The sequence below is a fragment of the Belonocnema kinseyi genome, chromosome 6 (genome assembly GCF_010883055.1).
Source record: "Belonocnema kinseyi isolate 2016_QV_RU_SX_M_011 chromosome 6, B_treatae_v1, whole genome shotgun sequence".
NCBI lineage: Eukaryota > Metazoa > Arthropoda > Insecta > Hymenoptera > Cynipidae > Belonocnema > Belonocnema kinseyi.
The window spans coordinates 97,690,111-97,717,562 of record NC_046662.1 but is presented as its reverse complement, the minus strand read 5'-3'; the positions used below and the strand labels follow the sequence as shown (position 1 = coordinate 97,717,562).

At 31.9% G+C, this 27,452-nt stretch overlaps 2 protein-coding genes across 3 annotated transcripts in view; one reads left to right on the top strand and one right to left on the bottom strand.

Annotated features, from left to right (window-relative positions):
* LOC117174171 overlaps window positions 1-27,452 on the top strand; it is a 166,108-nt gene that overhangs the window by 67,996 nt on the left and 70,660 nt on the right. The gene's annotated exons all lie outside the window — the stretch shown is intronic.
* The window catches only part of LOC117174172 (carbohydrate sulfotransferase 11), a 54,154-nt gene that overhangs the window by 12,510 nt on the left and 14,192 nt on the right, over window positions 1-27,452 (bottom strand). For both annotated transcript variants that reach the window (XR_004467270.1, XM_033363001.1), the window contains exon 3: window positions 1,474-1,730. Coding sequence is in view for 1 of the 2 variants with exons in the window: in XM_033363001.1 (XP_033218892.1) it covers window positions 1,474-1,730 (257 nt within the window). In the remaining variant the exon portion in view is untranslated. The remainder of the gene's footprint in view (window positions 1-1,473; window positions 1,731-27,452) is intronic.

Sequence of the window (27,452 nt, the reverse complement as noted above, 5' to 3'; positions counted from 1 at the left end):
TAAGAGATTTGCGGACAATGAAGAAGTAATCGAAGCTGTAAATGGGTATTTTGCGGAGCTTGACGAATCATTCTATAGAGATGGCATTACTAGACTAGAACATCGCTATGAGAAATGTATCAGACACTTACCCCGAAAACTTTTCACGATTTGTCGAAAAAAAGTATTGTTTAAAAAATATTAGTTTTTTAAACAATTGAAAAATAACTATGGACAGTTGCAGCCAACTACCGAAAATAATTATAAATTTCAATAGTAAAGGAATATCAATGTGCACAATTTTGCAATTCTTAAAATCTCATTCTTTAATTCTGATTGGAAGTAAAGAGATATCAAGGGATAGAATAGTGGGGTACAAATATATATTATTTCTGTATCTCTTTCAAATAGCCGATTTGGATCCTCAAAACGCTATCTATTTCTATTTCTGAACCTTATCCACTATGACTCTGAATATCTAATACTTTCTATCCCTCAGTTTATTACTGTGCCCGGTAATTTCTATTTCTCCCTATCCTGTACATATACATTATTGTACGCTAGCACTTAAAAGTAATGCATTTTAAATGCATCAAAGTTTTCTTTTAAATCCGTGGCGTGAAAAAATAATTTGACTCAAAATTCGAATACAAAAATTCTATCTCAGTTCGAATTGAATGTTGAAATTATGTTGCAATTATGTAATTTTTCCAGGATGGCAGCTAAAATGCACAAGAGAATGAACGCTCAATCCCCTTTTGAAATAAATTTTCCTCGTTTATTGAAAAACTTAAAACTTAACCGAAAATTAAGGCCGCCGAAGTGGAACTATTCGGAAATTGAAATTTAACATTCGACTTTAGTCGTTCGAACTTTCCAAACCTCTTTTCCATTAAAAATTGCAAATGTTCTAATATAAAATTTTTCACATTAGATCCAAGCTGTGATAAAATTTGTTAATTCTATCCAAAATTCGAATTTCGATTCGACATGCGACACGTTGCTGGCTTGAAGAAGACGCTTTGTTTAGAAACGAATCTAAAAAGTCAGTATCAACTTAGATCGTTTTTGTAAATTCTATCATCTAAAGTCCAAAAGTCGAAGTTTAAATCAAATTCTGATTTTATAAAGTTCCACTATGACGGCTTGAATTTGCAGTTTAATTAAATTTGTTTAATTTTATGACTGGGGAAAATTAGTGCATAACGGAACTAACCGGGAATTTTGGTGTGCATTTCAGCGGCTGCCCTAATAAAGCAAGCACAATTCTAGTTTCAATATGTTCAATAAAAAACTATCAAAGAAAGTATCAGAGTATTTTGCAGTGATAAAACTGTATGAAATCTAATCTAGAGTTTTATCTTTGTTATTCACAATCTAGTTAACTATTATTAAAATCCGTTTCCCATACAAATTTTGTAATTCTGGGAAGCAATTTGAACTGAATGCGCTGGTTGGCTCCCTCATAGAATTGTAAAGTAGAGGAAATCGTACCCAGCAAGTAAATTGAAGTTGTACATCCAGGATGTGGATGCTGCTTTAAACACGTTGCACCAAATCAGGTGGTATTCTCTATTTATAAGGAATTCCCAAGCGTTTGGTCTGTGGAGCGAGTCGTTGCCAGGACGATCGAGACCTTCTTGAATACACTTTTCCGCCAGAAAGTTTCGTCTTTCACCCAATCGCATCTCTGTATCTACCATTGCCGTTTGCTCCATTATTCTTTCTTCTAACGTCAATCTTATGTCATCCTGAAATCATTCAAATAAGAACATTTGCTGAACAGGCTGTCGCTCAATATATTGAATCATAAGAAATATAATTCAAATTTCTCTACTTTTAAATTTTCACTTCAAATTTTAAGAGGATGTTCACTTTGAAGATGAGTTGCATACCAGTTGTCTTTGGACTTGAAAGTTTATGTAACTTTCTCTCTTATAAGTCATCTTCCATTTTTCCGCAATAAACTTTTTTGTGACAACTAAAAGAAAAAGAAGTAAGGAGAAAAAATTTTGATTTGATAAGGTAATATAATTCCCAGAAAATGAGAAAACGCATTTTTTCTTATTCAAAAACGAACTGAGATTCTAAACTTATGAACTTCAAATAATTATAAGTAACTCCTAAAACTATTTTTTTAGACTTTTTATGTATTTCTCATACTTTTCAATTAAAATTTATATTGGAACTATAACAAACAATAATCTTTCAAACCATTCAAGCAACTTAATGTTTTTATTTCTTTAAATGTGGAAATAGTGTTATCCGAAGATTTCAAAATTATAAAATGTTTGTTAAATTAAGTGTATACACTTCTGAAAAGCGGATACCTCCGATTAATTTGAAACTATGTATACATATGTATTTTGAGGCGCTTATTATAAATATGTCAGTGAAAATATCCACAAATTTGATTTTCATGGTTAAAAAAATGGAAACCCCATTAAAATAATGATTTTTCGAATTAATCTAGGTAAACACAAAAAATATTGGAACATTTTTTAGACAAAAGTTATAAATCCAACCTAAATATAAATTTTTGCCCGAGCCTCCTTGAAAATGCGCCATTGCCTGCACGTGAAGCAGGAGTAATTTGGCCGCTTCCAGGCCAAGCGACTTACCGTACGCACATGCGCTCTCCGCCGCCGAGCCGGGCCGACATGAAACTTTACACCCGCTACATGAAACTTTACGCCGAATGTAGAAAATTATATTAACCTGTAAAAAAGATTGCATCGCTGTACCCCACACCTTCCTTCTGCTAAGAACGTTATTTCTTTCTTTCACTTATAATTTTAAATGGTCAAAAACACCAAAAATCCTTTATCTGCTTCACTTGCTTGCTTTCTAGGAGGGTGGGACCAAAAGTATAGAGTGTATTAAGGGCGTAAGGCGATTTTGCCTCGTGTGACTGCTTTACGCCTTAGATACACAATATACTATTTTGATTCTGCATACTTTTCCTCCCAGATTGACAGTTTATGAGAAAATCGCTATTGACATTTAGTAAGTATAATAGGCTTGACTGGTCACATAAATAATATTTTTAAAACTCTTGACCCTTTCCAACGTCCCGTGAGGGTGGGATTGCACTCCTTTGACTGGTCACAGAAATAATGTTCGTTAAACCCCAATCCTTTTTCAATGTCTCTTTCGGGTGGAACGGCTACTCTGAGACTGGTCACAGAAATAATGTTGTTTAAACCCCTAACCCCTTTGAACGTCTCATCGGGGTGGAAAGAAAACCTTAGGATAGGTCACAGGAATAATTTTGTTCAAATCACTACCCCTTTCCAACGTTTCCAGGGAGCAGAAATGTACCCATGTGACTGGTAAAAGAAATAATTTCGGTCAAACCCCTACCCCTTTCCAACGTCTCGTGAGGGTGGGAAGGCACCCCACTGTCTGGTTTGAGGTATATTTTTGATATTGAGCCTTACAGGAATATTTCATAAAAATTATGTTGCATCGCTACACATTGTGATATATTTCTGTGATTTTTAATATTTGACGTCCATTTTCTCGAAAACAATCAGCCTTAGAGAATGTGATAAAGTATGTATTTTCACAGTAAAATCTCTGGGATCAATTTTTTTTCTGCAGGTATTTTGAAGATCGCGTTGCATGTCGCTTGTAGTTGGGGTACGAAACTCGTCGATTGTTTTTGCCGCGAAATTGTAAAAATAATTGACAGTAGGTGACGTTTCGTACCCTAAGTGCGAGGGAAACGATACCTTGTGAAGTGGTACCATTCACACTACCAAGACTAATTTTTGTTGCAGGTATATCGTACTCTAAAATTAGCATTAGATTAGCACTTTGTTTTTACTGTTTCTCGATGAACTACAACCTTTATTCAGCGTTTTTTTCTTTTAAGTTCATTTTTCCTGAAATAAACGGATAAAACGTGAAATCATAGGTCAGTTATCTAAAGAAACATTTCATCAACATTCGATGGAGACTTTGCAGTATTCTACTTACAAATAAACTACTTCAGCAAATAGATTTCAGTTTGCAGCTCCATTCAGTAATGTCTACAGAGATCAATGAAATGCATGCTTTCAAATCACTTAGTCCTACAAGATTAAATAGAGTTCTTGATTTCATTACATTCAAATTTAAATCTTCACTAATGCATTGAAATGGACACATGAATACTTATTTTTTAAAAGTACATAGCACAGTCTTTTTAAGTTCATTGGAAAAGTTTACAAATTTTTAATTTGCATAATACGAAGGATTAAAGGAATCTCTATTTACAATCTCTATTTACATGCTACAAAATAATAGTCCTTTAACAAATTAAATATTTTTAATTAAAACCCAACGCTGTTAAATCCTACACCATAAAACTCGACGCAATTAAGCTTTTTTTTAAATTCTAGTTATTTTAATTAAATAAAATAAAAAACAAATACAATTTTTCGGCGTTCTTTTATCTATGAGCACTTGAAATACTTAGAGGCGGGTTGTTTGGTTTTTGTTTTTCTTTGTAAAATAAAAACATCTATCCGCGGTCTCAAATTAATTTTCTTATTGCCTGACGTGGTGTATTTAAAAGGCCATGTAACACTTATCGATTCCTACAATACCGACTTTATTTCAAGCAACTCATGTGTACACAAAATGAGATATCGAGTGGAGCAATATGGAAATTAACTGAAAATGATTGATTAACGTTCCAATGGTCCCACATTTTCAGAATTACAAAAATTATAGAGGTTTGGAAAAATTTTCGTTTAAATTATAAACATTTAATACCATCCAAACATTACTTTGTACGTTTCATTTAATTTCTCTGATTTTTCAAATGATATTTAATTTACTTTATAAGTGTGTTGTTCTACAGTTGCGAATTAAAAGGTGCTAAGTCTCATAATAAGTGATCCAATTCAGAGGAAATGGAGGAAATTTATTTTTCTCTCGAGAGGTATGTTTCCTTAACTTTAAACTACAAAAGTGAATTACCAAAGGGCATCAACCCATAACAGACTAAACCTTGTATTTCGAAAAACAGTTTTTGTTGGCTTAAAAGTATATCCAATTAAATGGTTTGATCCGAAAAATATTGGCTGTTTGTTTGTTGACAGTACCAAAATTGATTTTTTTCTCATGAATCCCATATAAAAATAAATGCAATCTAATTTGATTGATTCAGATTTTCAGAACTCAAAGGAAAATTTTAAGTGTGTCAAATTCTTAAAAAAATTTGGTGCCATAAACTACAGTTTCGATTTTTATATTTTAAGGAATGCATTAATTTATGTTCTTCAGGGTTACATCAACAGAAAAAATAATTCATCAGTGCTCACACCTATAAAACTAAAAAAATAGAAAATCAAAACAAAAAAATGTGTGATGCAAAAAACTCCAAGCCAAGTAAAAACTTAATTTTACAGTCAACATATAGTCCGTGAAATTAACCCTATCAGCCTAGACTTCAATATCATTGGTTCAGATTAACAATTCGGGATTTTTATTTGTTAAACTATAGCTGAAAGTCTCACAAAAAGCTTCAGCTTCAGCTTAAGCTCAAATAAATTACTAAAAATATTATATTTTTCTTGTTTTCTGAACCTGCTGTATTGACTTTATAAAATATGTTGCATATATATATATATATAAAGTTCGAGAAAATATTTTCGCGGTTATTACTTGGTTGCAATTCTTTACTGGTAATCTGGTTTTGAATGGATAGAAATGAGTTCAGGTGTTATTCTTTCACATCCTTCAATTAAAAAAAAATTAAAAATAACATTATTATAAACCCATTTAGTTACAATATGGATTGGAATTTACATGATTTTTAGGTCAATCATCTCCTTTTCGCAAGAATGGCGCATGTGACCTTTTGGAACGCCCTCGCGTTCGGCCTTGTTTCCAAATGAAAGTAATAGTCCGAATACCATACTCATTTTCGTTAGATTCGCAAAAGCTATAGAATATTGTTAATGATCATTTATGTTCGGAATGATTTCTTTATCCTGAATCTGCAATCTGGCAGTTATGACGTTCTCGGGATATTAGCTATCAATTAAATTTCCATTGTTAATCAATTATTTCATTGTAGTTCAATATTTTAAAAAAATTCTTTTGCATGCTCGGTGTTGTGGTCAAATTGAAAATATTATTTAAAACGAAAATTTTTATAATGAATGCTATCTTTGTAATAATTGATTAACAATGAATAGTAAATGAGTCGTTGATGTTTTGAGAAGGGACATCACAAAGATCCGGCATCAGCAAGTCATTCTGAGCAAGAATCATTAACAATATTCCATCGCATTGGCGAATCTGATGGAAATGTGTGCGGCCTCCGGTTTGTAATAACTCCAGTAAACATTCAATGCCATGTAAAATCGAATGCATTGAAATATTCTATTATGTAAGGGACCATTGTAGTTCTCGAGAACATGCTGATAATATTCAGTTATATCATTGGGGTCGAGCACTGTGTAGGCTTAGTGGACGCTATTTGACACTGACCGGTTTTATAATTCAAGGCAAACCCAATTTCCTAATTTTTACAATTAATCTAAATATGGATGATTGTCATTCATATTTGCAATTGCAACGTCACTTGTACTCACGTACATATGCTTTCATTCTGATGTTTGATGTTTGGGCGACTTTGACTATATAAAGTTTACTTTTGATATAATTTCTCCTGGGAAAATATATTTCCAATTTTATTTCGGTAGAATGTTGACCCTCTTTTGGTACATCTTATTATAAAATCTAATACATATATTTTTTAAATGTAATGTATTACGTAGAAACATTTTCTTCGTGCCGAACTTAAAAATAAAGCCAATTCTTTTTTTCTTTCACATGTCACGCCCCGTGACGTATAAATATTTTAATAAATTTATTTATATATTTGCATGATTATAATAATAAACTCTTAATAAATATAGAGTAAATATTGTGTCAATAAGTTGTAAGCTGACGAGAATAGATATAGTCAGAACATTGTAAGAACTAGCATAAAGAAAATAGATACACTCAGCACGTTGGAGACTGGAGAACGCAGATTTAGATATATTGAACACGTTGTAAGCCGTTGCATGCAGAGACATGCATTAGGCCCTATAAAAACCGAAAGTACAAGCATGGGCCAGTTATTAGTTCTTCTCTATTTCCTACAATTTTCTCGGACTCAATCCGTCGTCCAGTGTCTCAAACCGGAATTTGTCGTGTATTGGTGTGTGTATCCTTGTGACAGTGTTGTGCACTAGGAAACCCGAGTCTGAGATTTCCCCCTTTGGATTACTCCTACATCCAAAATTAACAACAAGCAAGAATCAACCTACTTTTGGAACATCTAGTCTAATTTACACCCCTTTACTCTCTACCACTACGCAGAGATCATAGTGGCAATTCTGACGACCTAGACCTTAAGAAATCTTCAATTATATTAAGTCACTGGTAAGCAATGTTTATAGTCAGTTCTGAAATTCCGTTAGTTTAAACTCCTTGGCCTACAATAAATCTGATCCTTTTATTTTAAGGTACTGGCCAAGGACTAAATTCGTATTCAGTCAACTTCGTAATGTGCATAATTTCTATTTTGTAATTGTTTATAATAAATTACTTTCACATATTGTTATGGGCTACTCTTTCTTCTTCCCTGTGCGAGATCTTCAATCTCAAGTAAAACGAGGAGCCTAATTAAACAAGGAAGTATTTTACGGTCTTCAAGACGTAACACATGCAAAATAGATATATATATATATATATATTCACATAATTCTTGTGGTTTGAGTTTGAAACAATCAAAAAGTGAATTTTATATATGTGCTGGATTTTTTCTTTATACTTGCAAGAGTTTCAATGACTCTCGTGTTCTTCGATATTCTAACGTGAACCCTCAAGTGCAGCTCTCTCAAATGAAGTGTTCTTTGCTCTGTTCATATCGCCTTATTGACTTTTCCTAACGCTTTTGTTTATTATTTTTCTCCTTTTACCTTGAATTTTCATTACTTTTTTTTATTCATTTGTTGTACTTTCTATGAACTCACAGTAAATCCCCGAGATCTTATTTATCTGAAGTTGTATAAAAATGCTGAAAACAATTAAAAGCTACAATGATCCGAAGGTGAACAATTTTTATTATGAGGCGGATAAAAATTTTCTGTCGTCGGATAATTGCAGGTTTCAATTGTTCGCAGCGTTTTTATCCAACTTCAGATAAATAAAATTTCGGGGATCTACTGTGCTTACAATTCGTAGACTGTCAGGAAAAGCTTCAGCAATTCAATTAATTTCAACCATAAATTGATCTTAAATACCGTGTGTCTGTCTGAAATAGGTAATAATACGATGAACAACTGATAGGCATGTTCCCTTTCGAATGATCCGACATCCGACGAAAGATTCTCTGCAACAAAAATTAACTTCACAGGATAAACTTTACACAAATATCGGTTAAACTTTCTTTTGTTTTTCCATGACAAACACATGTTTTTTGAAAGACGCGAAGTTGGCTAAAAAAAACTATCGCTCTAAAAAATTTCCTGTAACAAATTTTATTCTTAGTTTTTTCTCTGCAAATAATATAAATCTATGTTAAGTTTTGAGTTATCTATAGATATGTTACCATATTTATAGTCCGTAATTTACCCATTCAAGTTTTTTTAGAACGAAATTTTTTTTCTAATTTGCACGTGTTTTTCCGTCAATATATTTTCCAAAATGGTTCCTATCTTTCGTCATTGTGGCTTAAAAACTTAACTACTCTGCCGTGTAAAAGTTTTAGACCACCTCTTTTTTATGACTGAATAAATTCTCTTCATTTTAATTATACCAGAGCTTAACAAATTTCTCTTTAAGAGATTGATTTTTTCGAAGTTCTGTATAAAATAAGGCCAGGGTGAAGCCAATTTGTCTAGTTTTAAAGTATATATTGCAAAAATAGTGTAAATTTCAATGTTCTTGGGCTCATTTTGAAGATTTTTTTTCACCATATCGCAACAGCTTATGAGTAGAAATTCTAAAAATTTTATTTTTGATTTGCAAGAACTTGAAGTTGTAACCAAAAAGTTGGAAAAATTGCAATATTAAAACGAGCCCAAGAACATCGAAAAATGTGTATTATTTCGGAAGTTATTGGAAATGTAAGAAAACATTGAGATTTGCACTATTCTTGCAATAGCTACTTAAAAACTAGACAAATTGGCTTCACCCTGGACTTATTTTATGCAGAAATTCGAAAACAATCAACCTTTTAAAGAGAAATTTTCGTAGCTCTGGTATAATTAAAATTAAAAGAATTTATTCAGTCATAAAAAAGAGGTGGCCTAAAACTTTTGCACGGCAGTGTATGTGATTGAAAATGCAACTGCTTTTGTTTGAGACTTTTTATGCTTATAGACTCCTAAAATATCTCAAAAATATGTAGTCCATTTGAGTGTTCCAAAGTTCAAGTATGCAAGTGTAAAGTTTCTTTTCCACATGTTTACTTGAAAATTTTCTGTGTAATTAAATGTATTTTTTAAATATATTTATATAAGATACTTTTTAAAAACCTGTCGCGGCTAGCTTCAACCTATATTTACAGGAAACTGCTCGCCCATCACAGTGTTTTTCTAAATATATCGTTGGACTCCTTTTTAAGTAACTTTAATTTTTTATTGTCTCTGAAAATGACTGGAAATTGAATTTTTATTAGATTGATTTATCTTTATTTATTTGTCGAAGCTAATCTTGTACCGTATTTAGGACATTTAAGACTATTTTTTACAGTTTCAAGGAAGCCTTTTCGAGTACAGAATAACAGCTACAATTTTTGCAGCATTCGTAAGTGCGTGCATACAATTAAAAGATCGTAAATATGATACCAGGAGACTGCGTACATCAGCAAGATTTCCCTCGTGTCATAGGATGAGTATTAGCAGTATATTCCTTCCTCGAACGAAGCACACTGTTAAGGGTATTTTTATAGTTCTAACTATAGCTACTTTCCAGACTGCTAAATTTTATCTGACCGACCGTTAGCTGATAAATGACATGACACACGCAACTGAAATTTGGCTTAAATTGTGCTTGAACGCTTGGTTTAATTAATAATATAATTTATATCATATTGACATTAAACTAAATGCATCCTATAATTCTAACCTATTTAAGGATACTTCCATAGCGTATATAATTTTATATTTCAAAAATAAATTAGAATTTTATTTTTTTGTACAATCGATTTGCGGTATTGCGAAATTCAGTACTGCGAACTACCGCTACTGAGTAGGTACTTTTTTCGGTAGGTATTCGTTTGAACTAAGTCACAATTGAAATAAAGCCCATTTGAACTAAAACAGTTGAATAACGCTTAATATTTTTGGCCTGTAAAAAAAGAGAAGATAGATGGGATGTTAGTTGCTTTAAATAGTAGAATTATTTTCAATTTGTGGCGTTATGTGGCGCGGCGTGTACAATCCTTGTTGCTTACATTTAAATCTTGTGACAGGCAGTGAAAATAGAAAATAAGGGAACTTGTGCTCATATCAAATAATTATTTTCGAAAATACTTAATTAATAAATTGTCCAGGTTACGTAACAATAAAAGTTTAAATAATTTACTTAGTTAATATTAACAATAGTTGAATGTTGTGTACAAATTTGAAAAATGTATTCAAATTTAAAGCATGTTAAATAATATTGTTTCGAACCTTTATATTTTATAACTATTCAAAAAATGTGATAATTATAAGTGCTTTCTGATTGAAAATATTAAGAACCGCAGAATTAAAACTCGAAGCGTTAAAAATTAAAGTCTTATCAATGAATCGATCATGGTGGCCTCGAAATAGTTTTGAGGTTAGATTAAGATAAATAATTTTTCGCGCAAACAACCCTCTTTCATTAACTATTCTTTTATTATGATTGTCATGAGCCCAAATGATTAATATTTTCATTCGTTGCGAATCTTCTTTCATCTTTCTGAAACATTTTCAATCTCAAATATTTACATTATTTTTAACATTTTAAAAAATTGTTAAATCTTTTGCAAGGTTTAAAATCTCTGAAATAGTTTGAAATCCTTTCAAATATTTTTTTAATAATTTAAATCTTTGCATATAATTTCAAAATATTTACAATCTTTCTGAAATAAAAATGAAATGTTATTATTCTCTTGGAATGTTGAAAATATTTTGGAATATATCAAATCAATGCAAAATACTTAAAAATCTTCCAAAGGTTTTGAAACAGTTTTCGATACATGAAATATTTCTTGAATCTTTTCCAATATTTTTAATCTTTGCATAATCATTTTAATATTTTCAATCATTGTGAAATGTTTTAAATTATCGTAACAATTTCTTTATCTTTCTGAAATATGTAATATGTGGTATATTTATAACTATTTGTATATATTTTTACTCTTTGTAAAGGTATTCTAACATATTTAAAATATTTTTTTTTGAAATCGTTCTGAAATCTTTTTCGTTACTTGAAATACTTTGTAATCTAAGCTCTTTCAATATGGTGTACACTAGTGTGGTCCAAAAATGCATAGCAAATTGTTACAATAATTTAAAACATTTCACAACGATTGAAAATATTAAAATGATTTTGCAAAGATTAAAAGTATTGGAAAAGATTCAAGAAATATTTCATGTATAACTATTTTAAAACCTTTAGAAGATTTTTAAGTATTTTGGATTGATTTGATATATTACAAAATATTTTCAACATTCCAGGAGAATAATAACATTTCATTGTCATTTCAGAAAGATTGTAAATATTTTGAAATGATATGCAAAGATTTAAATTATTTAAAAAATATTTGAAAGGATCATTTGGGCTTATGACAATCATAATAAGAGAATAGTTAATGAAACTGGGTTGTTTGCGCGAAAAATTATTTGTCTTAAGGGCATGTGACACAGCTAAATACCTATATTACCGACCTCACATTATCAGTTCACTGAATGTTTTTTGAACCTAAGAACTTTTTTTGTAAATAAAATATCGAGCTGAAACTTTGGAAAATATATTAGAGTACAATAAAGTACGTTTAGGTACTGCATTTTGGTAGGAACTTCAATGAAAATTATTTTACCTTTTTTCTGAACCTCGACATTTTTTTAACGTTCGAACTTTTTTTATACATAAAATATCGGTCTCAAACTTTAAGAAATGCAAGAGCCGAAAGAAAACTACGTTTAAATAGAAATCTTAATAATAAAAAATGTAAAAAGAAAATATTTCAACTATCAATTCCAACGGCATCAGCCGGTAACGTTGTACACGAAAATACAAACCCTCTAGAACCTCGTCTAGAGGCCGCCAGGGTTCGTATTTTCGTGTACAACGTTACCGGCTGATGCCGATGGAATTGATAGTTGAAATTTCTTTTTACATCTTTTATTATTAAGCTTTGTACTGAAACGTAGTTTTCTTTCGGCTCTTGCATTTCTCAAAGTTTGAGACGGATATTTTATGTATAAAAAAAAGTTAGAAAGTTCAAAAAATGTAGAGGTTCAGAAAAAAGATGAAATAATTTTCAGTGAGGTTCCTACCAAAATGCAGTACCTAAACGTACTTTATTGTACTCTCAATACATTTTCCAAAGTTTCAGCTTGATATTTTATTTACAAAAAAAGTTCTTAGGTTCAAAAAAACATTCAGTGAACTGAAAAAGTGAGGTCGGTAATATAGGTATTTTGTTTTGTCACATGCCCTTAATCTAACCTCAGAACTATTTCGAGACCACAATGATTGATTCATTGATAAGACTTTCATTTTTAACGCTTCAAGTTTTAATTCTACGGTTTTTAATATTTTCAATCAAAAAGCACTTACAATTATCACGTTTTCTGAATAGTTATAAAATATGAAGGTTCGAAACAATATTATTTAACATGCTTTCAATTTGAATACATTTTTCAAAATTGTACACTATATTCAACTATTGTTAATATTAACTAAGTAAATTATTTAAACTTTTATTGTTATGTACCTTGGACAATTTATAAATAAAGTGTTTCAAAAAATAATAATTTGACATGAGCACAAGTTCCCTTATCTTCTATTTTCACTGCCTGTCACAAAATTTAAATTTAATCAACAAGGATTGTACACGCCGCGCCACATAACGCCACAAATTGAAATTAACTCTACCATTTAAAGCAACTAACATCCCATCTATCTTCTCGTTTTCTACAGGCCAAAAATATTAAGCGTTATTCAACTGTTTTAGTTCAAATGGGCTTTAGTTCAATTGTGACTTAGTTCAAACGAATACCTACCCTTTTTCCCCCTATAGTGAGAACAACGCTATAACCTCTTACCCCCCACTACTCATTTCTACGTTTGATGATATTTTCAAATGTACAATTCACTTTAATTTTAGTTCATAATCAAATACATTCGATATTTACGGTGACAGATTTTATATTTGTGATGTCTTTCCACGTTTCTATCGCTCTATTCATTTTAATCATTTGAATATTAACGATTCAAATCGTTATTACATTTACAATCGTTATTACGTTACAAGCTGTCAGAAGGTAAACAGTTGACATGTGCGCACACAGGCGCACACACGTATCATCTAAATAGATTTGAACATAGTAAATAGTCGCAGGAGTGGCGTCCCCTCATGTGTTCTCACTATTGAGGGTGGGCCTGAGCTAAATGTTCGCAGTACCGCGACTCGAATGTACTATAATGCTTGGAATCTATTTTCTTTTTTCTGCGAAAAAAAGAAAGTGTGGATCTAACGCTAATTTCAGGATACCATTTCCCTACAACAAAATTAGTCTTGGTAGTGTGAATGCCACCACTATACACAAGGTATCATTATCCTTGGACTTGTTGTGCGAAACCTCACCTGCTGTAAACTGTTTTTACAGTTTTGCTGGAGAAAACAATAGACAGTAATTTTGTACCCAAATTTCGCGCGATAGGGAACCCCATTTTGAAATTAGCTGCAACAAAACTTATTGGAGAGTTTTTAATGTGTCATTTGATTTTAAGTTATTTTATGTCTATCTAAAATTTTGTCACAGAGAGGAAATTCGTGTGATCAAGTTTATATTTTGAAAAAATCCAAAGAAAATTGGTCACAAATTTCTAGGCGCGATATCCTTATCACATGAAACAAATTTATATCCAAAATAAATGTTATCTTAATGTCAAAAGACATAAACCCCATTTCCCCAATTACCCCACTCTCAATAAACCTTCAGTCAATGCCTGATTTACTTATTCCCGTGAGGTTTTTAAATCTCGAAAGTCTTCTACTGTTGGCAGTCGTTTTTAATTAGAAGCGCTGGAATGCATCCTACTGTTTGTTAGGAGAGTAGGCAACTGCAGAAAAACAAAAACTCCCGAGAGCGCAAGTGGTTCCTGATAGAGAAGTTTGGATCTAGACTTTCAGTATGATCGAGTGTCATGAGCAGTCACCCAACCGAGCCCTAACTGCGCCCGCCCGTGTTCAACGTTTAAGGGTGTGGTCTAGTTGGTCACTCTCGAAAAATTTTTTGTTTACATTTTTCGAATGTATATGTATCTAAGAATATCGTATTAAATTTTTATGAAGATCTGAACAGTATGAGTGCACTACCTGACCGCGCATACCTGAGCGCCCGATGAACTCGCACACTTCAAACGCGTTTTCTCTAAACAACATTTTGAGAAACTGGCCACACGATTTCTCCGGAACCAGTGGGCGGATCATTCTGAAATTTTGACCACACATTCTACACATAAGTAATCACAAAATTACCTATTATCATGTTAAAATTTTGATTTTTACTATATTTTTTTACAAAAAACAGCAAATCTTCTTGATTATTTTGGTTTTTATTGATTAAAATTAACAAAATTTGTTGGAAATTAATATCCCTAGGTAATTTTGTAGCCACTTTCATACCAAACCTAAAGCACTTTGAATTTTTTGTTTTTGATAAACCGTTGCCGAGATATCTTGTGGCCACCGACCTGCCTGTAAATTATGGCGTTCCGTCCTAATACGTATTTTGTATACAAAACTTTAAAAAAATGAATAAAAAAATTTTTTGTTTTATATTTCAAGATATTATTTATCATACCTATCAGTTCTTATATCCATATCTTCCATAGCATGCTCACAAAAATTTTCCGAAAATAGCCTATTTTTTTAGCCTACCAACTAGACTACACTACAGAAAAACGCTGGTGTTAAATTTGTTGCAGGTCAAATATTTTATTGGTCTCCCCATGAGCATTTGAGAGAATTTTCAAGTCTCAAATGTATTCCTCGGAACGTAGGTGCACATCTGGGCATCTAGGGGAAAGTATCATTTGGAGACTGAATTTTGGCTCATGCCGGGGGTTGTGGACTGCTGAACCGCGCTGTCAGCCATCTGAACACCTGTCAAAGCAACTATTCGCTTTGCGATATTATACTAAATAATTTTTAATAAGGAAACTAATTTGAATAATATTTGCCTAATTTGCAACTTTCTTTCATTTAACATAGCGTACTAGTCACTTAGAATCAAATGATAACTTCTTAATGCTACTTTCAAAAGTTAGGTTGGTCATGGCCGTCGACCAGCTAACTTCACTTTATTGAATACAGAAAATGTAGTGGAAATTTCTTCGAACTAACAGGCATCAATTAAGATGCAGACGGTCACGGCTTAGTTTTTACATCCCGGCTTTGGTGGTTTGATTGTCATGTAGGTTTTGACTAACCTAAGATTTGGATATTACATCATTTTAAGTCCAATTTTTATTCCAAGACACTAATAGTCACTGGTAAATGGGTGAAAATTAAAATTCAGGTAATTATTATTATAACTTACCTGCTTATCAAAATCTATTTCACCCAAATAACGCCCGACAAAATCATCTTGACAGGTGACTGACAGTTTGTAGACGACACTTCACGTTGCTCTGGATGAGAAAAAACAGTGGCTAAGTGATGTTTTTCCTCTAGATTCTCCGAATGAACCTGTGTGGTTCAAATTTGTTGCAACTCACTTGAACACCGATTTCGGCGTACATTGGAGGATCAACGATTTTCTGTCACCCTTAAGCTCTCAACGAGTCGAAATTACCACTTTTCTACTCCTTGTGGTTAAAAGTTCCTTTATTTATAAGTGATTGATCATTTACGAGAAGGTATATTTTTGACCGTTTTCGAATTACTTAGCGCGGATTCTCCTACAATTTTAATTATTTTTGTATAAAAAAAGATTTGCTTTATTTTTTGCATTGTAAAACTTATAATCTATCAGATAAAGATTTCTACTATGCAAGCAAGAGACGCAGTATCTGCATTTTCTCATATCTCCATGGCACGTGTCAAAATGTTCCTTATACTATCAATTTTTATACTTTTATTGTTTGTGCCGATAGTGAATTCCAGAAAAACGGAGTAATTTCGAAATATAGTTACACAATGCAAGATAGAATATATGTATCTCAATATTACTTTAGAAATTTAATCTAACTATAATATTAATTTAAAAAGTGCATTAATGTTGGCACATTCAGAGGACAGGCACTTTCGGAAATGATGTCGAATAGTTGAGCGTGTTATTTTAAAATAAAGCAACCATTTTGTTAACTGTGCAAAGAGGTCATGACGTATATATTATATAAGCTATGACTATTGAAAAAAGCTGATGTATAAAATTTATATATCAAAAATTTTTATAGTGATCGATTACATATACATTTTGAAGCAATTATGCACATTAGAAAACAAAAATTAAAATAATTTTAAAAAATGTATGGATAAATTTTTAATTTTTCCAATAATTATCATAAATTTTGAAATAAAATAACTCTGATAGAGATTCTTATTGAATTCCGATTGTTACGAATTTTTTACACCTAAAGAAAAAATCCTTTTAATACCTGTTTACTTTTAAAATAATAAGTTATATTAGCAGTTTTTCAACCTCCTTGAAATGATTTTTATTAACAAATTTGTTCATTGGCTCGAAATTCTGGATGAGTTGTCAAATATTCACTCAGAGATATTTCCTCTTGTGATAAAATTATATTTCTTGACTTAAGTGGAATTTCCTCTTAAATTGCAAGTTGAGAGGTGTTTTTCATGTTTGGCTAGTCGTCCTAGGCTCTCGGGACGACTAAGCGCCCATCCCCTTTTGCAACTCCGCAAATTCTTCGGGCCGACGCGACGACAGGCAGCCTACTATCAAACATGTCTATTTATTAAAAATATGACTAAAAAGATTATCCTTAGTTGAAATTGTCCTATAGTTTTTGAAGAAATTTTTACTATCAAGGCACATTAAAAATATATTAATTCTAAGTTCACTGAATTGCGGTTAACCTAGGCGCCCTTCTCCGCTTTGTATTTTTTGTAAGTATGCATTCAGAAATTTAGAAAATTTAAGTTTTTCTTATGAAAGTATAAAACAACAACAATGTTTCTTGACCGTTTGTTTCAAAATTATTTTTACCTGTAGATGTTCTACTATTTAAAAAAAAGTAATTAATGCTTTGTCTATTAGGAAGCAAATACATTTGTCAAGAAGAAGCAAAGGTCCCCATGAAATTTTCATTGGACTCAGCTAAAATGTCAACTTTCAGCTATCAGTTACTTTGTACTATTTATTACAAAATTAATTATAATTTATTTTTTTAATCTGTTACGTTAATAAAATTATTCATAGACAATAACAATTTTCTATTTGTGTTTCTTTTCATTGATTTTATTCCGATTTTCTCAACACTGTTTTATTTCGCACAGCAGTCATCATGACGTCAGAGCCTCACCTGACATCTGTGAAACCTTCCGCGAAATATGGTTAATTTTTCACCCTTAAAAAAATGTTCCTACTACAAATTTTATCTCTTGGTTTTATCATCGCAGTTATTAATAATAATTGTATAACTTGTTTGTGTACAGTAAACTTTTGGTAAAAAGTTTTCTTTCCGCAATAACCTTCAAAGTGCGGAACATTATGTTGCATGACCACGTGCACTGAGAAAAAAGAGAACTTGATTCAAAGAAAGGCAGTACTGAATACGTCCAATCACATATTTTTCGATTTAAAGAAATTTTGCTTATAACAAAAGTAAGTTTCTTATATGAAAAACATTATTTCTTGAAAAAGGAAAAATTGTATTCGATTACATAATCTTAGATTACTGTCGTATATTAGAATATTAAATTTTCCTATACTAATTATCTAGAATATTTAGGCAAATGTAATGTAATAGAAAAGTGTTTGAAAAGAGGATTACGGTAAGAAATAATAAAATAGGATATAACATTTATTTTATATTTGGGAAAAGTCTGGGCAGGTTCGATTGTCTTGAATTTTTGATTCAGCCTGATAATGACATCAGGGAGCTTCTAAACTTTTTTTCTCTTCAAACCTTCTAAACCTTTTCTCTTCATCTGGGAAGAGAAATAGGGTAAAAAAGAAAAGGATAGAACACTTTTAAAGAGGATTAGAATAATATGATATAGTGGGGTGCATATGGTTAGAATTATTTTTATTCTAAAGAGAAAAAGGATATGAAGTCGTAAATTGTAATAGAAAGGGGTAGAATTATGGGAAGAGAATTTGTTAAAAAAAGTTATAAAACATAAAAGTGACTAAGATTGCAGGAGAGAGAAGGAGGCCAGAATAGTAAATAAGGTGGTATGCGATCGGAAATTTGGCGAAAAAGTTTAATAAAAAGCTCAATAATTTTCTCGGCTGGTTGTTGCAAAAAATCGCATTTGATACACGTTCAAACAGACAATCTACTAGTGTGATTGAACCACTTGCCTTCCCGCGCAGGAATTTCTAAAGAGCTCTAGTGGGGCTCTGATGAGGTTAGCCCGCTTGCAACCCGATTAAAGAGAAGGGCCCCTGTGTTCGATTGAAGTTGTTGAGATAAGTGATATTCTGCATTAATATCTAAATTGAGAATATTTTTTTAATGATTTAATATTAATAATAATTTAATATGATAATATAATATTATTAATGATTATTAATATAGACAAGAGTTAAAACACAGTTAAAATAATTGTACTTACAAATTTACAACGAAAATCTTCATCTAATAGATTTGGATTCAACTTTAAGAAGTCGTTCATTATTTTGAAAGAAATTTTCGAACCATGCTCTTCTTTGAAGCCTTGAAACTGGAAAGAGGCACCTTTTTTATATCTAGAGTATACATTGTTGCGCCAAACGATCTTAGCTGTACGCATTATAATGTTCTACTTTTTTCATTTACGGATCTTTTTGTTCCGAAATCGTCTCTCCTCTTGCAGGCGCCTCATAATGAAGAAAAGGATCAATCTTGTTGCAGAGCCTTTGACTCCAAAGATCATTTGACTCTCGAGATCATAATGATCTTTCCATTTGGATCAATTCGGTCTTATTTTTTGGTTCATTTGTCAGGCTTAACAAAATGGCCGCAAATTCTTGGCGCCTGTGTCATAACGACATAACTTACAAATTGCAACTAACCGCACGCAAGTAACAACTACACTTAACAGGTGATATGTTCTAATATCAGATTTATTTAACTTTTCAAGTACACTGCACGATCAGAAACCATAAAAAGCTTGTTCATGAGCTAAAGTACTCTAAGAACGTCAGCCATCTTCGTTTGAGTTCATACATGATCCCGAATCAGATCATTATGAACTCAAAATTTGATCATTCATTCCAGCTGATCAAAAAAGTTCTTGTTTAGGGTATTATTTTAGTTGCATATGAAAATGATATTGATTGCGGTATCGTTTTGAACACTTTTTTTACTGTGCTTTTCTTTTCCATCGTGGATAAAAATAAGGATAAAACACAATTAATAATTATATTTACTACTAAGAAGAAACAATTTAAATCTCGTGTAAAGCACTGGATAGCTGTACTTGACATAACTTCTTGAACTTCAACTGATACATAACTGCCTGGCCCTGAAGAAAATATTTAATACTGCCCTACGTTCATTTTTTCAGAAGAACAAGTTTAAATATCCATAAAAACATTATTTCTGCATACTGAAACCTTCAAAAACCTCAAAAATAATATTTCAGGCAATATAAAATTTTAGAAAATCTCTGGTCGGGGCCCTATTAGATACAGATATATTCGTCATACTAATACAAAGCATGAAATTCTTCTTTAGAACCTGACAGGTACCACATCAGTTGTTTCTAGAGTAGATATTCTTGCAGGGCCCTAATCAGTTTTTTTCTAGACTATAGATATTCTGTTAGGGGCTCCATCAGAAACAAACTTCAAATAAGGAAAGATGGGGAAATTTCTGCATAGGATCAGCTCATTCTGAAAGTTTCAGATTTGTGGGCAATCGCCCTTTTTATGCATTTAGATCAAAAATGTTTATTCTGCAAAGTCTTCTGTTTATTCACCATTAGCAAGGAAGCAATTGAATTTTAACTCAGTAATTAGTTCTCGAGTCTAAATAGAAAGAAGAAGAACTGATCGATATTCATTTTGCTGCTTTATAGATAGCATAAAAGTTATCGATTAGTTCTAGTATGAGCGTGGATTAGATGATTAAACTATGTCGACATCACGCGTAAAAGCCTTCGCATAAAAGAGAGGAACTTCAAACTAATATAAATTGTATCGCTGTTCTTGTTCTCGTGTCCTAAATTAGAACTAATAGGCTTCGAATTATATAAATTCTTTTATTCACCATGTGAGAATAAACGTGAATGTAATGAAGCTGCGAGAACGTGTGTCGAAGTGTCGGCTTCCGTTTATTGATTTCGGCCTAGAGTCGGTTCTCTTTACGTGAATGTGGGCCACGCTGGGTTGGTGCAATGGATACATAGATATACTGCACACGTTTACACGTTGCATGTCGTCTTACATTTCCAGGCGTGTTCCATAGAAGCCATGATGATTGCCAAAGAAATAAAATATGTCCTTCCTTCATGCACATTTTCAAAGAGAGATCGTTTTCAGAAAATTGAGATGTAAAAGCTATACATCTTAAACCTCACCCCATCCATGAAAAACTCGTTACTTCCGAACAGAAACTTTTAGAGGCCACTCGATCTTCAGGATTTTATTCCCTTCTTATTTCATTTTTATTCAAATCGTAAGCATGCAGATATTTAATTACTGGTAGCCTTGCTTAAGCATAAAATATTTCATTTAATCTGTATCTAAAATGTTCTTTTGATTTTAAAGCACTTTGAGTATCATGGGTATCCCCCAGAAAATTTTTTTTTTTCATTCAACAAAATCGTTTGGTTGGTCTTATTAGGTTGATTTCAATAATCATTTTCAGTTGACTAAATTCATTTGGATCAGTCAATCAGAGTTTTTGGTGATTTTAGCCCAACAAAACTGATTGATTCACCAAATTTTTTTGTTTGAACCTACCAAACAATTTAAAAGATCATTTTACTAGAATCAAGTAAAATATTTTGTTGATTTAACCGAAATCTTTCGTTAAAAGCATCTTAAAAGTTACGGACACATGGACTTGGTACGATCGCGTATACTTGATTGCAAGATGACATTTAACGTTCGAGAGTTGGTAGCGTCACGAAAGAAACATAAAAAATATAATCCGTTTGCATTTGCATCTCGGTGATCCTTATAAAAATAAGTCATCAGCAAACGAAATCGGTTTGGTCTAATTGATTGTGTAAAAAATACGAAAGATTATTTAAACCCGTTGCATTACCTAAAATTACGCGATTAATTTGAAATTTAACGATTGGAATTGTCTCGTCCTTTATAATTAAGGGCATGTGATACTTACAATTTCCCTGGTTCTTTTTCCACAAAAATAAAAATTTTTTAAAACTGAATTCGGAGATGCTATAAAATATCATAACGGACGTCCTCCGACTCTTTTCTAAGGGATAATAACAAAAAAAAATTATTTTGCTAAATAAAAATTTTATGCATATGCATTATTTTGAGGTTACGTCGTTTTTCATCTCTGCCTTTCCGATAATCTGGAAATTATTTATGAAATAAACTTTTTTGATTGCCTACAAAGAAGGTTAGTTCCGGGATATTAGTTACTATGTTTATTCGTAAGTACTAAGTTTTCGGCCAAAAATATTGTGTAGTTTGGAAGTAACGCTCGGGTGAATTGTAACACACATAACCTCGAAATATACACGCACGTTGTTAGCAATATCAAAATTTTTTAAATAAAAAAACACAAACAAAATGTATGGGGACGTCCTTTAGCATGTTCACTATCATTTCCCAGATTTTGAAGGCAAAATATTTCTTATCCAAGGAAAGAAGCCGGGGGAATCTAACACTGAAAAAATCGATACTATTTCCTAAGCGCTATGCAAATTAATCACATTTTGCTCAATTAGAACTTTTTTGAATTACCCCACAAAAAAATTGTGTGGGGACGTCCGTTGGCATGTTCGCTATCATTTCCCAAATTTTTAAGACAAAATATTTATTATTCCAGAAAAAAAACCGGGGGAACCTAAAACTGGTAAAATCGACAATTTTCTAAGTATCACATGCCCTTAAATGAACTAAAAGTTTTTGTTATATCAAGCAAAATATTTGCTTAGATTAACAAAAATAGTTACTTAAAATAACTCAAAGATCCTCTTGGATGGAGCAAAATATTTGCTGTAATTAAATTAAAGTTTTACTTGATTCAAATAAAATATTTGCTGGGATAAATCAAAATACATTATGTAAGCAACCAAACTGTAATCAAATTTCGAGTATTTGAAAGCAAAAATATCATTTAATGATTCGACTGAATTCCATCATTCACCTAATTAACTGTTTCCGTGATTGGCGAACATGTGAATCCGCGCACGATTGCCGACTTAGATTCCAAATAATTTTTCGGAATAATGTAGTCGATCTGATTAGGATAGTTACCTTGGTCATTTTATTTTAGAGGAAGGTTAAGGTCGGAATACACGTGTAGTTCGTACAATGTGATCGCAGCTATCACACAACTCGGTGCCATTGCGTAATTCAACATTACTCCTGTGTTTTTTTCAATGGCTTTAATTTTGCTTGCTCAATCAGATGATTAAGTACACAATCTTTTAACCATATTAAATCCTACTATTTTCAAAGCAGTTTTGGCAGTTCTCAGTTTTTTATGAAAAAAAATATATTTCATTAAAATAAGCTTCTATTCTATGATTTTCCAAGTTTATTTCCCATCCTTTTCCGAGTCATAGTAGTAGAGAGTCAAAAAAATATCACAGATTGGAACGTCATATTGCAAAACTATTTGAAAAGAATTTAGAGGGGACATAAACCATTTTTTTACTTGACAAATATAATCTTTTACAATCTGTCACTGACTTCAGTGTGACACGAGTATGATGCACAGTTTGCAAACATTGGTTATTTTATGAAAAATAAACATTATTGTGCTTATCTCACAACACAGAAATGGAATTAATGTTTTTTTAGATATTGAAAAGTATTGTAAATTATTTCAGCTTTTTAATTTCTTAGTTTTAGCCACAAAAAAATCTTTTTATCATAAAAATGGAAAAAATTGTTAGGACCTAAATTTCAAAACATTTTAATAATGAATTAACACGCGAAATAATTAAGAGTTTACACTCTTCGTTGGCTCATTTTATAAATGTGATTTTTAATATGGAGTTTATATAATTGATTTAATAACTTTTTTTGTGTGTATGTATGAACTCATAAAATGCAAACTATTTGGCTACGTCGAACAGAAAAGGGATAATATTATCGCATTTATTTTATGAGTTATTAGCGTTTTTCTTGACAATTGGTTTTTAGAAGCTCGAACTTAAAAAGTATCCATGTGCCTTATTGTTCAGTCTATACACAGAAAATAGCCGATCCTCCAATGTACACCGAAATCGGTGTTCAATAGAGTTGCAACAAATTTGAACCACACAGGTTCATTCGGAGAATCTAGGGGAAAAGCATCATTTAGACACTGTTATTTCTCATCCAGTGCAACGTGAAGTGTCTACAAACTGTAAGTCACCTGTCAAGATCAGTTTGTCGGTCGTTATTTGAGTGAAACAGATGTCTATAAGCAGGTAAATTATAATAATAATTACCTAACTTTTTATTTCCTCTTATTCACCAGCGACTAAATAGTCTTGGAATAAAAATAGTACTTGGCGTGATGTAATATCCAAATGTTAGGTTAGTCAAAACCTACTATATGACATTCAAACCACCAAAGCCGGGATGTACAAATTAAGTCGTGACCGTCTGCATCGAAATTGATGCCTGGTCGTTCGAACAAATTTTCACTAGATTTTCTGCGGAAGTTTAAAGATATCTTAGATATCTAATCTTGCAGTGGCTAGTGTCATACATGAAAGATAAGGTAAATACAATTGTATAATAAAAACAGAAATTTGTTTTTCGCAATGAATAGGGATGTAAATTTGCATGAAACTTTAGCCTGATGAAAAGTTTCATGAAACATTGGGAGTTTCGTGAAACATTGCAATGTTTCAAATATAGTGGCGGGAACATTCAAACTGTAAGATTAAAGCCTATTAGGTATTTCCACTTCAATAAACAGCTAACTTCACTTCGTAGATTGCTGAGGGGAAAATAAGGGACCAAATGTATGAGATTCAGTTCATTTTTGCCCTATTTTGCTAACATCTTCGTAAAAGGTAATTTTTTCTATATAAATGTAGTTAAAAAATAGATTTATATTTAAATTACTATTTAATGAAATAATAAAATAATAATGATGATTAATTACAAATATATTACAGAAATAAAGTTTTGATCCATTTTTCCCCATCAGCTTTTAACAAAGTGAGGTTAGCTGATTGTTGAAGTGAAAATACCTTATTGAAGCTTTCACATCCCAACTTTTTCCTGCCAGCTGATTTGATTTATTTTTCCGGTTTATACTGTGGACCAATGATGCCAATGTTGGCACCCTGAGCTACTGCACTTGCGTTAGGGCTGACCGCTCATTGGCCGCACTTGGCTATATTAATAACAGTTTATTTTCAGTGAATTCCAAAGACCAAATTATATTTTACAAAACATTCAATTTAAAAAGAAATTTCTTGGAAAAGTGCTTGAAAATAATTATTTATAAGTTTTTAATATTTTGTATGTATTTTTCAGGGAATTCATATAATTATATAACCTATAAATACATCAATTATCACGACTGCATTGTAGTTACGCTTTCTTTTTTTTTACTTCAAGCGTCGTTTTGTCACGCCTCAATCGAAAAGAACAATCTGAAATTTTGTTTTAGAATTATTCAAATATTATCACTATTATATTCTGCAATTAGCTTCTATATATCAAGCTGCTGAAACATCATATGGTATTTAAAAACGTGTATCTTTTAACAAATATTTTAAGAAATATTAGTCAGTCTTTCAAATTCAATGAAAATAAACTGTTATTCATCAAATATATGTGTTATAAATTTTTTTCTTGCCTGAAATCAAAAGTTACACAATTTGTATACATTCTTGTGTATATTTTAATAATTATTTATTTAAATTACAAGAATTGTTTTTTCAACGTAATTTTGAATCGCTCTTCAAAGGGTAGACAACCAGCGCTCAGCCCTAACGCACGCATGAATGAAAATTGTTATAATTTTATTATTGCATTAAATAGTCTCTAAAAAAGAAAAACTTTTGCACTTATACAGCAAAATTACTTTCTACGAAGATATTAGAAAAATAGAGCAAGAATTAACCGATTTACATACATTTGGTCAATTGTTACCCCCTCATTATTCAACGAAGTGAAGTGAGCTAGTGATTGGAGTGAAAATACCTTATTGTATATGTAGACGGTCATGACTTTTTCTATACATCTCGGCTTTAGTTTAAATGTCGACGGGCATGACTAACATAACTTTTGGAAGTTGCATTAGGAAGTTATAATTTTATTCTAAGCGACTGGCACGCCCTATTAAATGAAAGAAATTTGGAAATTAGGTAAATATTGTTTCAATTGGTTTCCTTATTAACAATTATTTAGGCTAATATCGCAAAGCGAATAGTTGCGCGGTTCAGAACTCCACAACTCTGCATGAGCCAAAATTCAGTCTCCAAATGATACTTTCCCCTAGATGCCCACATGGGCACCTAAGTTCAGAGGAATATATTTGAGACTTGAAAACTCTCTCAAATGATCATTGGGAGCCCAATGAAATTTGAGATGCAACAAATTTAACACCAGCGTTTTTCTGTGTATAGACCAGAACGTACTCTCTATAGAGAGTCTACGTCTTAGATCTAAAATGTCGGCAATGTATCTGGCTGTATGTTCCTATACGTAAGTACATAGTGACAATCTGGTTCTATTTTATTTGGACGTGCATATTTATAAATTTGTTGATCCTGATGCATTATTGATTATTATTGTAAACTGTGATACAGAAGGTTATTACAAGGATTTTTGATTGAAAATTTGCTACAGTCTTTTAGAGACTTTTAAGAGCTTTTTAAAACTGGGCCAGGAAACTTTAAACCATTTTATGACATCATAATATGTCAATCAAAAAATAATCTCATATCACAGTTATAATATGACGAAATCATCTAGAAATGTTTTTTGGTCGTTCGAAGGTAAAGAGTGTATGACTTGAGAGCCACCTGCCGCATTGCGTCTGGAAATTTGCCAGTCTACGAAGGGCTTTTCAGCTGAGAAAGTATAATAGGGCGAATGAGGGATGAATAGTGTCGAACTGCATATTTCACACTGGTGTATTACATTTCATAATTTTCCAGATTTTTTTTTAGCTTACCTTAGCTGAAGAACACAGCTTTCTTGGCTTTTATGTACATACACGGAGAGAAATTTCAAGAGAATAATTCACAGAAGCGCGTGATTTTAGAGATACAATTTTTATGTGATTCGAAGTCTCGTAATCTGATATCTAAAAGCATAGAATTCGAGACGTGAGAGCAAAGGGGCGTGGCTTAAGGCCTGAAACTTTGAAGACCATGATTTAAAAGCAAGGGTTCCGAAACCAGATTTCTTGCGCCAAAGAGTAATAAAATCAAGGAGCGGTGCCGTGAATTAATCTCCCGAAATTTCTCCCCGTATACCACTTATTTCAAATAATAGGTAAATAACATTTTTTTTTTAAATTTATATTTTCATTCCTTAACCTACCGGCGGGCGCGTGGCCTCACTCAGTGCGACAAGTCCAGTATTTTCAAATTAGGCGCGGGAAAGCGGACAAAATGTCGGGGCGGGTACTAGTAATCGTTGTTGACGATATACGCAATAGGGTCGCATCATCGGAACCCCCAAAAAATGGTTTCGGCAGTCGAAAAGTAGCCGCGAATTCACAGTTCTGAAAAAGGAATGAATCATACTTGCATAGTGCCAAAGTTTATTTGGTTCAAATTTCTTTGCATGTTGGCAATTCAAATTTTCAAAGTTTTTAGTGTTTATACTTTTTCAATTTGTAAGGCTTTAACCGGATTCATGGGAGTTCAAAAATAAGTTCCTTGTAGAATAATTATTTTCAGTTTCTTTTTTTCTAATCAAGCGAATTACTCGTACTGTGAA